Source organism: Sapajus apella, unplaced genomic scaffold (genome assembly GCF_009761245.1).
Source record: "Sapajus apella isolate SASKATOON/1434 unplaced genomic scaffold, GSC_monkey_1.0 scaffold29, whole genome shotgun sequence".
Classification (NCBI taxonomy): domain Eukaryota; kingdom Metazoa; phylum Chordata; class Mammalia; order Primates; family Cebidae; genus Sapajus; species Sapajus apella.
In genome coordinates, this window is record NW_022436969.1 from 359,105 (window position 1) to 371,606 (window position 12,502).

At 38.0% G+C, this 12,502-nt stretch overlaps 1 protein-coding gene across 1 annotated transcript in view; it reads right to left on the reverse strand.

Annotated features, from left to right (window-relative positions):
* DSG2 (desmoglein 2) overlaps positions 1–12,502 on the reverse strand; it is a 48,250-nt gene that overhangs the window by 15,520 nt on the left and 20,228 nt on the right. Inside the window, exons 3-9 of the mRNA XM_032293115.1 lie at positions 11,596–11,730; positions 10,586–10,747; positions 10,299–10,443; positions 8,987–9,153; positions 6,337–6,474; positions 6,038–6,223; positions 1,529–1,794 (exon numbers count right to left, since the gene is read on the reverse strand). Of these exons, the coding sequence (XP_032149006.1) occupies positions 1,529–1,794; positions 6,038–6,223; positions 6,337–6,474; positions 8,987–9,153; positions 10,299–10,443; positions 10,586–10,747; positions 11,596–11,730 (1,199 nt within the window). The remainder of the gene's footprint in view (positions 1–1,528; positions 1,795–6,037; positions 6,224–6,336; positions 6,475–8,986; positions 9,154–10,298; positions 10,444–10,585; positions 10,748–11,595; positions 11,731–12,502) is intronic.

Here is a 12,502-nt window from a genome sequence, read left to right on the forward strand (position 1 = left end):
CGCAATAGCGAAGACTGGGAACCAACCCAAATGCCCATCAATGATAGACTGGATAAAGAAGATGTGGTGCATGTACACTGTGGAATACTATGCAGCTGTGAAAAAGGATGAGTTCGTGTCTTTTGCAGGGACATGGATGAAGCTGGAAACCATCATTCTCAGCAAACTAACACAGGAAAAGAAAAGCAAACACCGCATGTTCTCACTCACAAGTGGGAGCTGAACGAGAACACACTGACACAGGGAGGGGAACATCACACACTGGGGCCTGTAGGGGGCTGGAGGGCTAGGGAAGAGATAGCATTGGGTGAAATACCTAATGCAGATGATGGGCTGATGGGTGCAGCAAACCACTATGGCATGTATATACCTATGTAACAAATCTGCATGTTCTTCACATGTATCCCAGAACTTAAAGTATAATTTAAAAAATCAAAAAAACAAAAAGAGACTCTAATGAGTTTTCTTGCTCCTTTAGCCATGTGAGGATGCAGCAAGATGGTACCATCTTGGAAGCAGACAGCCAGGCTCAGCAGACACCAAATCTGTTGGCTGGTGCCTTAATGGACTTCCCAGCCTTCAGAACTGTGGGTAACAAATCTGTTGTTTATAAATGACTCAGTCTAATGTATTTTTGCTATGGCAGCTCAAATGGACTAAGACAGGGACATAGGTGTGTAAGGACACTCAAGTAACCAGGTAGCTCTGGCACTGAGTAGGAGGTCACCAAAGTTGTGTCTAGGATATCAGGTGGGGATTCTTTAAATTCCACTGCAGTATGAATTTAATGTATGATTCAGTAACTCTAGTTGCTGAATTCCATAATTCCATAAATGACAGCTCTGTAGAGAATGATCTTTCCACAGCACGGCACTGAGATTTAAGATGTAAATTTACTTTGAAAATTTAAAAGTATCACACAATAAGGTGCCACTACAGAGTGGACACAAGCAGCCTCTTCCAATACAGTGAGCATCTTGTAGGTTCTCAGTAAATGTATTCTGAGTAAAGGTCACTATGATCAAGACAAACACAGTGTAAAAAGCACATTAATCTCTGAAATATGTAGGTTTAAATGAAGATTCATCCTCAAGATTTATGCATAAGTAGAGCTGGCTTCCCTATATTAAAATGCATTACCTAACTTGTGTAAAGTAAATCTTGTGGATGTTAGCTGCTATGTTCTTGCCCTCCACTAATAATCTTCAAGGAAATAAGACAGATTTTAAAAAGTTTTTTTCTTGAACTTTTCCTTTGTTGCCTTCAGCTGTCTCTAGCCAGGACTGTTTCAGAGGTGTGTAAAGCAGCTTCCTCCTCACACACAGGTGGTTGAGGAAAGTGGATTCTGGTGAAAATTCCCCCTCATCTCTCAGGTATGGACACATCTTTGGAAAATTTAATTTATAGACCTTTGGGGGAACTATAATGCTGGATTTGAAGGAATGAATTATTCATATTTCATTATGATTTTTGAAAACAGGCACTGAAAATAATTTAAAAGAAAGAAATACACGTGTCTCTCTCTTACCTTGCACGGGCTAGTAGTCCAGTGTCCTCATCAAAAGCTTGAAATTTTCCAATTACTTGGCCTTTGCTTGACCTTTCCATGCTCTCACTAGCATAAATTGTGATGACGTTGCTTTTAAAATGAATGCCTTCTTTCACATTTTTCACTTTGACCTTGATGGGAATGGATGTAGGCTTGTATTTACTCCTAATTGACTTGTGAAAAGCAGCTTTATTAGTGACAATAATACTGAAGTCAAGATTCTTCATTTCTTCATAATCTACTTCCTAAAAGGGAAAACCAAAGGGAATTCTTTTCAAAGAGAAAACAGAAGACACACACACACACACACACACACACACACACACACACGTGTGGTTTTAATGTTAGATATAATAATTCAACACATGAGAAATAGAGCAGCACTGAATAGTCCAACTCTGATATTGACACCAAGAAAATAAAAATTCTCTGTCAATCTGGATATTCACAAATATTTAGGAAGTATTACTAATTTATTTTTCTAAATGTTGAAGTCATTGTAAAAATAGACATATTTTGTTCAGGCATGGTGATTCATGCCTGTAATCCCAGCACTTTGGGAAGCCAAGGCAGGTGGATCACTTGAGCCCAGAAGTTTGAGACCAGCCTGGGCAACATAGGGAGTTCCCACCTCTACAAAAAATACAATCATCACTATGGCCCAGTTTTAGAACACTCCCATCACCCCCAAAAGTTCCTTTACATGTGTTTGTAGTCAGTCCCCACTCACACTCCTTACTCCAAGCAATCCCAATCTGCTTTCTATTCCCATTGTTTTGCCTTTTTTAAAATTTCAAGTAAATGGAATTATACAATATGTATTTTGTGTCTGGCTCCTTATACATAGCATAATGAACAAAAATTTTTTTTTTTTTTTTTTGATGGAGTCTTGCTCTGTCACCCAGGCTGGGATGCAGTGATGTGATTGATGTTGGCTCACAGCAACCTCCGCATCCCAGGTTCAAGCAATTCTCCTGCTTTAGCCTCCCAAGCAGCTAGAATTACAGGCAAGTACCACCCCACCTGGCTAATTTTTATAATTTTAGTAGAGATAGGGTTTTACCATGTTGCCCACGCTGGTCTCAAGCTCCTGAGGTCAGCTGATCCACCCACCTTGGCCTCCCAAAGTGCTGGGATTACAGGTGTGAACCACCATTCCCTGCTCATAGCATAATGTTTTTGAGGTTCATCCATGTTGTAACTTGTATCAGTACTTCATTCCTTTTTACTGCTCATTAGTATTCCATCAGGTGAATATACCACATTCTATTTATCCAGCTGATGGACATTTGGACTGCTATTAGTTTTTTTTTTATTATTATGAATAGTGCTGCTATGAACATTTGCAGACACGTCTTTGTACAGACATGTTTTTATTTCTCTTGGGTGGAAACCTAGGAATCAAATCACTGGATCATAGAGTAACTACTCCTGTGTAACTTGTAAAAGAAAGTGCCAAATTGCCTGTATCATTTTACAATTCCACCAGCAATCCAGTTTCTCTAAATTTTTGCCAATATATAGAAAAACAATGGTGTTGTCAATCTTTTTGATTGCTATTGTCTGAATGTTTGTGTCCCCCTAAAATTCATATGCTGAAATCTTGACTCTCAAAGTGATGATATTAAGAGTGGGGATTTTGGGATACCTGGTGGAGCTTGTTGGATGTTACACTACATGACGATACAAGAAGGCGCTGTGTGTCAGCCAGAAAGTGGGACCCGCCCAGATACTCAATCTGCTTTGATCTTGGGCTTTCCAGCCTCCAGAACTGTGAGAAATAAATTTCTGTTGCTAATAGGCTACCCACATTATGGCATTTTGTTATAGCAGCCCAAACAGACTAAGACATCGATTTCTGGCATGCTAGAAGGTATAGTGGTATCTCTTATAGTTTTAACTTGATTTTCCCTTTTGACTAATGATGTTGGGCACCTCTTCATGTGGGTATTTGCTACTTGTATATCTTTTTTGTCTAAATTCCTTTCAGTGGAATCTGATTACTGCCCTTATAATTTGCAAGCAATTCATTATGTAATTGAGACAGTGACTTTGTAATTTTTTCACTCGGTTGCTTTCATTGTAATACTCATTTTACTATTTTTTGAATCCACATCCCTCTTGATAGAAGTAACTATATCACCTTTTTTGTGCTATCATGGTACACTAAAAATAGAGTCATGCATCGCTTAACGATTTGAGAAATGAGAAATGCATTGTCAGGCAATTTTGTTGAGGTGCAAACATCACAGAGTGCTTACACAGGCCTCGATGGTAAAGCCTACTACACACCTACACTAGATGGTAGAGCCTATTGCTCCTATGCTACAAACCTGTATCACATCTTACTGTCCTGAATATTGTAGGTAATTGTAACACAATAGAAAGTATTTGTATATTTAAACATGCTTAAACTTAGAACAGGTATAGCAAAAATATGATAGTAAAGATTTAAAGAATGGTACAGCTGTACAGGCACTCACCACAAGTGGTGCTTGCAAGACTAAAAGTTACTCTGAGTGCGTGAGTGGGGAACGGATACGAAGGCCCAGCACATTACCGTACACTACTGTAGACTGTAATACTGCACCTAGGCTACACTAAATTACAAAAAAAATTTCTTTCCCTAATAATAAATTTGCCTTAGCTTACTGTAATTTCTTTACATAACTTATTAATATTTTTAAACTTTTTGACTCGTTTGTAATGATTCTTAGCCTAAAACACAAACACACCGCACAGCTATAGAAAAATATTTTCTTTCTTTACAACCTTACTCTGTGTATTTTTCAGCTCCATTATAATTTTACGGGGCCATTGTCATGTATGTAGTCTGTCACTGACTGTTCTTATGTGACACACGACAATTCTATGCTAGCACCTCTGTCATTCATTAATATCTGACTGTTTCTCCTTATGTGTGCAATTAATTGGCTTTCCTATCTCAGGTATCTGGCATGGCTGTACCTGTAACTGATGACTAAAAATTATATTTCTACACAAGCAGATAAACTGATTTTGCCTCGACTGACATGATCCATTTCTTCAATAATCACAAGACGTCTTCCCTTTAAACATGAAGGAACATTATTCAGTTTTCCTCTGCTTTGAAAAAGGTAGCTGAAATGCATATGCTAGCTCTCAATAAATGGCGCTCATAATTATTATCATGAAACTTCAAGTTAATTCTTCTGTATTCTGTTGTACATTTATATCTATATTATTCCTCTTTCCACTGTCAGAGTTTTACCCAGTCTGCTATATATCATGTTTTTAAGAATTTTGAAACTTCTGGAATCAATTTTTGCCTGTGTGTGATTTAATGAAATAGTATTTTGAAAGCTATAGCTTTGCATTTTATTTTAAAACCTCCTAAGGCAATTCTAACATAAGACACTTAAAATACATTGATATTATTCCTTACCAATTTTGTTACATACAAATCCATCCTGTAATTTTTGTTTAAAAAGTTCCGTGAGAGTTACGAGCTCCAAATGTGTATGATATAACTGCTTAATATCCCTGTTTAGTTCAATTTTTCCTTCACTGATTCAATTAAGCACAAGAACTTAGTATATTTCTAAATGTGAGCCTCAAATGACTTATATTAGAATCACAAGTGGATTTTTGTTAAAAAGACAAGTTCCTGAGACCTGCCCAGTGAAACTTTTTGAAGGTGAGACTAGGAACCCCCATTTTTGGCATACAGTTTTATGAGGTGATTCTTAGGCATACTTAACTATCAAGTTATCATAGCTTTTACTTTTAGATGTTATTAGTGAGGTCTGGATTTACTGGTTTTGTTTCAGTCTTCGTTTTTTTTTTTTTTTTGTTTGTTTGTTTTGAGACAGGGTCTCATTCTGTTGCTCAGGCTGGAGTGCAGCGGTGTGATCATGGCTCACTGCAGCCTCCGCCTCCTGCGGTCAAGCTATCCTCCCACTTAATAAGCCTCCTGAGTAGTTGGGACTACAGGCATGTGCCACCACACCCAGCTAATTTTTGTATTTTTTTTTTTTTTTTTTTTGGTAGAAGTGGGGATTTTCCATGTTGCCCAGGCTGGTGTTGAACTCCTGGACTCAAGCGATCTGCCTGCCTTGGCTTCTCAAAGTTTGGGCCTGGCTTTACTGTTAAGTAGATAAAATAAGAGGTAGTAATTGAGGGGACACTCAATAGAGGCACGAGGTCATAATATGAGAGTGTGATTGCCAGGCATGAGGTTCAACAAAGTCTGGAAATGTGCTGAGCAGTAATGATGCTAGTACCATGCTGTCTGGCTAGGATTAGAGTCCCCTGATCTGAATTTGAACCATAGTGTGACCACATCCTAACTGCAGAACTTGGGCAAATAGGGATGGCCCCTTTCTCAAACAACTGTAGTGCTAGTTAATTGAGCATGTAAAGCACTTGTAAATGTTCAGGGCTCAAATATATTAGATTCCTCTCCAGCACCAGCTTGGCCCATGCCAGTTTTGAATACTTAGTACTTACCTTAATAAGGGTCACAATTCCTTCATTAGTTTGAGCATCTGTTTCTATGTGGAAATAACCTCCTTCATTTCCTGATGCAAATGTAAAATTTGCTAACCAATTATCAGAACCTATTTCATCTGCATCAAACACTTTTATGCGTATAACTTCTACATTGACTTGATTTTCTTCAACTATCCCTTCAAGCTGCAAAACACGAACACATGATTTTTATTTCAATAAAATACAAATATAAGTGAAATATTTTTACTTAGGACTAAAATATGAATAGGTAGAGTTACTGTAAGAATAATAGTTACCATTTTATTTTCCACTACAGGTATATTATCATTGACATCCAAAATACGAATCTGAACTTGAGCTTGTTTCACAGGTTTGTCTGTGACTTCTCCATTGCCATCTCTTGCTTCCACCGTCAAGGTGTAGCTGCTGTGTTCCTGCAGAGCAATGAAAAATGTCCAGCTGGGGTAAAAAGAGTCACTCTCAAATCTGGCTTTCTGGTTTTAGTCCAGTTTATCACGGGACCACAGTATATTTTATTTACAAATCGGGTTTACGATCTGTTATTATTTGTGTGAAGATACTGTTTACTTGCAGTCAGAGCTTTTGTAGAAGAACAGAAAAGTCTCAGGAATTGTAGATAGTCAAATTCTTAAATATATCATTGGTGATATTATGAGGAGATAGTGTGCACAAAAGAGCCATTGTTCAAAATGTAGTTTATTCTCTGCTGAGAGTGAGGTGGAACTGTCGGAATTGGGTTGTTCTGCCCTGCACTTCATCCTCAGCTAGGAAAACCCGCTCCTAAATAAACTTAGCTAGTGAAGACAAAATTGAATGAACTTTGTCCAGAATTCCCCAGAAATTTGATTCTATTTATTTATTTATTTATTTTTTGAGGCAGAGTCTGGCTCTGTTGCCCAGGCTGGAGTGCAGTGGCTCGATCTCAGCTCACTGCAACCTCTGTCTACTGGGTTCAAGTAATTCTCATGCCTCAGCCTCCTGAGTAGCTGGGATTATACGTGCGCACCATCACGCCCAGCTAATTTTTATATTTTTCGTAGAGATTGGGTTTCCCACGTTGGTCAGGCTGGACTCAAACTTCTGACCTCGTGATCCTCCTGCCTTGGTCTCCCAAAGTGCTGGGATCACAGGTGTGAGCCATTGTGCCTGGCCAAGACTTGGTTCTTATAGTATGTGTCCTAGGGAACAGCTTCTGAGACGTCGCTTCTTCTCTTCCATGAGGTCCCCTTACTATGGTTCTGTTCAGCGTGGCTGGGGCTTAAGGAGGGCAGGTAGTGTCAGTGCTTGGGGTCCTGCATAGGGCAGAAACACTCAGCGCACAGGACACCGGGACCCTGGAGTCAGCTGCCTGGTTTCCAATTCTGGCCTCGTCACTTACTGGCTGTGTTGGGCATGCACTTAATCCCTTGGACCTTTGGGTTCTTTCTGAGTAAGACAGGGTAACAAGTGAATATGCCTCATAGGGTTTCTATGTGGATTAAATGGGTTAATCCATAAAAAGGCTCAGAACAGCACCTGGTAGAGGGTAAATGCCCAGTAAGTTAACAGCCATTATTATTGGAGAAAGTTTCTATCCTTTAGAAACAGCAGTTTGTTAAATATCACACTACTGATGCAAAGTAGCACCTTTCCATTCTAATTCTATGTGAAAAGGTGTAGAGTAGAATTTTGGTGTAATCATATTCTTTAATTTTGTAAACATCCCATTAAGCATGTTGGGCACAATCCTTCCAATTTGGGCAGAATTCAATCATTTTTTCTAAGAAATACTGAACATAGTGCACCTGGATGATTTCTATTTGATGACAAAGAGTGTACTTCAGGATCAGTACCACTTTACTCTTGTATACTGTTAAAACCTTTATGTATATAGCATTGAAAAAATCTTCTATCACCCCTTTTTATTTAAAAATTTCCCTTTGAGGCTGGGCACAGTGGCTCACGCCTGTAATCCCAGCACTTTGGGAGGCTGAGGAGGGTGGATCATGAGGTGAGGAGTTCAAGACCAGCCTGGCCATGATGGTGAAACCCCGTTTCTATGAAAAATACAAAAATTAGCTAGGCGTGGTGGCATGCGCCTTGTAATCCTAGATACTTAGGAGGCTGAGGTAGAGAATTTTTTGAACCCCGGAGGTGGAGGTTGCAGTGAGCCAAGATCATGCCCCTGCATTCCAGCCTGGGTGACAGAGACTCTGTCTCAAAAAAAAAATAATAATAAATTCCCTTTGAGTTAGAAATAATAAAGTGAAATGTTCAAAAAATGCCTTCCTAGAAAACCTACTCAAATTTTCCTTTAATTTGGGATTTAGAGTAATTCTCTCCATTACAAATACTTTTATTCTCTACCTGGGATTCCTGTTTTCACCCCTTCCCTCACTGCCTCTTGTGTAGAGCAGTGGAGGAGACTCCTAATGTTTCACTAGAGAACTGCAAACTGAGAAATGCTGTTTTAGGAATCTTTAGTAAAGAGTATTCTGATAGGATAGGTCCTAGAATGGTGCTGTCCTTATGTAATTTTAAATCTTCTAGTAGCCACATTTTAAAAAGAAATGTGATAATTTTAAACAAGTATATTTTATTTAATCCATGATATCCACACATTATTTTAACATGCAATGATCACAAAAAAGGTCATATTTTGCATTTTTTTTAATACTAAGTTTTTCAAATCTGGTGCATATATTATTACAAACTCAATATGCATGTGGCACATTACAATTTGGGCCAGTCACATTTTAAGCATGCAATAGTCACATATGGTTAATGGCCCATATTGGACAGCACATCCCTAAAAGAGAGTAATTCCAAGAGTTATCCTATGGATAAGGAATATAGAACAAAATAAGAAAATTGGAAAAGAAAAAGAGAGGAGAAACTGGAAAGGAAAGGGTGTTTAAAGATGGGCAACATAAGATATTAATTTACCTCTCTGTCCAAGGTAACACTGGTCGTATAAATCTCTCCTGTATCTTTATTTAGGTAGAACACTGGAGGATAAGCAGGCTCCAGAGATACAATTCTATAGGAAATTTTAGAATTCAGGGTATTGGGCTCATCTGCATCTGTTGCGTTGATTTTCATCACAAGTGTGTCTGGCATTAGAAATAAAGATGTCCAAGATGAAACTCAACTTTAAGCACACTTACCTGTTGTTATTTTATTTATAATTTTACCTTGTTCCAAAAAAGATTTCAGGTGCTTATTAAAAATCGCATATAGATGACCACAATATAACATTCCACTGGATGAGGACATAAGCATGAATGGAATACAACAGTAGGAAAAACAGGATGAAGGCAAGGCTGAGAGTGGAGTCCTGAAAAATTGCTATGTAAGATGACAGATTTGTTTATAATAGTATTAGTAGCCAACACAAAGAAAGTAACACGAGCAGGTACATGATCCTGATATTTAATAAGACACAAACAAATCAGAAGCGTAACTATTCTTTTTTTTTTCTTTTTTTGAGGGGGAGTCTTGCTCTGTCACCCAGGCTGGAGTGCAATGGTGTGATCTCAGCTCACGGTAACCTCTGCTTCCTGGGTTCTAGAGATTCTTCTGCCTCAGCCTCCTGAGTAGCTGGGATTACAGGCACCTGCCACCCCATCTGGCTAATTTCTGTATTTTTAGTAGAGATGGGGTTTCACCATGTTGGTCAGGATGGTCTTGAACTCCTGACCTCCCAAAGTGCTGGGATTACAGATGTGAGCCACCGCACCTGGCCAACTAGTCTTGATACCATAATCAAAAAGAAATCTCTCATTCGAGTCCTCATGAAGAGCACTGTGTCAACAATGTTGCGAATAAACCTTAGAGTTAAAATAACATGTTTACAGGTCAGCAAACTATAGCCAAAACTGTAGGGCCAAAGCTCACCAGCCACCTGTTTTTGTAAATAAAGTTTTATTGGAATACAGCTAGGCTCTTTTGTTTACATATTGTTTATGGTGCTTTCCTGCAGAGAGCAGAATTGAGTAGTTGATACAGAGACCTTATCTGTCACATTAATATACCATATCTGTACTGAGGGTAAAAACAATGGCATGTAAAGTCCATTAAACTTATAAGGAAAGCAGTTCTGAATCTAGAGTGAAAGGTTTCTTACAATTTGTTCTGTAGGTAATACTCAACTTTCATTAAGATATGAAATTTCGTGTTTATTTACAGTGGGGATAAAGTAGTGGGGATAAAGTAATCTTAGGTATTTATTCATTTAAAAAAAAACAAAACCACTTACTTGCCACACTTAGCTCTTCAACAGACCCAAAGAAGACATCCTGTGTGAACACTGGTTCGTTGTCATTGATATCAAGAACCTTAATGCGTAGGTCTAAGGGTTTCTCTATATCGACTCCTCTTTCATTTAAAGCATAACCTGTTAGCTGAAATCATGACACAAATAATAAATAAGATTAGATTCAAGCTAAGAAAACGGAATTACCATACTATGAAAAAAATAAAACATATGCTACTTATTGCAAAAGAAAAGCTACAAACTAATAAATGTAAAATTATTCTTCTTACCAGAAAAAATGGAGTTTCTTCTCGATCAAGAATGCTGGTAACATTCAGTTCTCCAGTGTCTTTATTAAAGACAAATATACCAAACGGTGGCTCTGTAATCCCTTTTCCAGTGTATTTGTAAGTAATTTTTAGTCCTCCTTCTTCTGCAAGATCAGAGTGTATCTAACAGAAAAATAACAGGAATGTTTCAGGTTGAACTCTCTGTAATTTACTAGATTTGATCTTAGCCAAAAGCCTGATAAGTGATTCTCTATAATTTACAGGTAAATATTTTTATGGACAATTTCCTTCTGAAGTTCTTTGGTAATACAGGCCAGAGATGCCATGACTTGGACTAGGGGAATGGCAGTGGAGTTGAAGAGAAGATTTGAAATACATTTCTGGAATTGCACTGATAGAATGTGCTACATTTTTGGCTTGAAAAATTGGATAGAATTATAGCATCACTTACCAAAATGGGTAGAATTTATAAAGGAAAGCTTTAGGGGTAAAAAAAAAATGAAGGGTTCATGTTTGTGCATGTCATTGAAATACAGAGTAGCAACATTTTCACATAATTTATCAAAAAAATTCAACCCTTTGAGAGTGAAAACATAGATATCATAAGCCAGGACAACAGGCATAAAGCATGACTGTCTCAGGCAAATGAGGATGGTCACCCTACCTCATAGAGACACCAGTTCATCTTGAAAATGACATTTTATGACATCTTTTGAGCACTGAACACTCCATGTTACCAGTGCCAGATCCTTTTACTCTTGGTTAAATCAAAACTCAAAGTTATCTATATTTTTGCCAATGCAAGATTTTGCATATTCCGGAATGGGAAAGAGAATCTTAACGTTGATACCTTATGCTGTAAAGTAAGCTCTGCTAATTTTCAGATGTATCCTGAATATTTAAAAATTCAGTAAGCACATTATGTAATTTTCCTTAAAGCAGGCATAAAAGTCCTCTCATACCGCATTTTAGTCATATGTATGTATTTCGTGCTCCTCTTTAGGAGGTACCTTGGCAATTGGATTCTTTTTGGACAGGTCCTCTCCCTCCCGAAGAGCCACGGGGGCGGTGATCCAGGCGCGCTTTTGTCGCACTAAATGAGGATGTTTAGGAAGCAGATTATTTCCATTTCTTGTGTTTAAGACCTACAACAATAGAATATTGCCAACAATGTATTATGTGTCATAAACTTAGAACAGTAGTATGGTGTCTTATAACATATTAAACTTTTAAATACTGCAAATTTTAAGGTTTGCTTCATATTTCCCATGAGGGTTCATTTTCTAAAAGGAAATATATATATATTCCAGCAAATTGCATAGGCCCCCAAGAGATTGTCTCCAAGCGGGTAAAGCAGTAGGGTTTTTTTTAATTTTTATTTTTTGTTTTGAGACAGGGTCTCGCTTTGTTACCTAGGCTAGAGTGCAGTGGCACGATCTTGGCTCATGATAGCCTTGACTTCCATAGCTTAAGCCATCCTCCTGCCTCAGCCTCCCAAGAAGCTGGTATCACAGGTGTACACCACCACACCTGGCTAATTTTTGTATTTTTAGTAGAGACGAGGTTTCAGCATGTTGCCTAGGCTGGTCTCGAACTTAGACTCAAGCCTCAACCGATCTACCTGCCTCTGTCTCCCAAAGTGTTGGGATTACAAGTCTCAGCCACTGTTCCTAGCCAGTAGAATTTTGTTTTTAGCAGTAAGAAATTATTTCCCAGGGTGAGAGTTTGAAAAGTTTAAAGAATCATTTGGTAGCCTTACAAATTGGCAAAGTAAGAAAAAACAGATCATGTCAAAAACGTTTTTTCTTATTAACTGAAAATAAAGTCTCATTTTTCTGTGGTGGTTTGTGGTTTAAAAATAAATTACTAAATTTTTAAAAGACTAAATCTTAGTAATCTATTGATATAAATTTGACT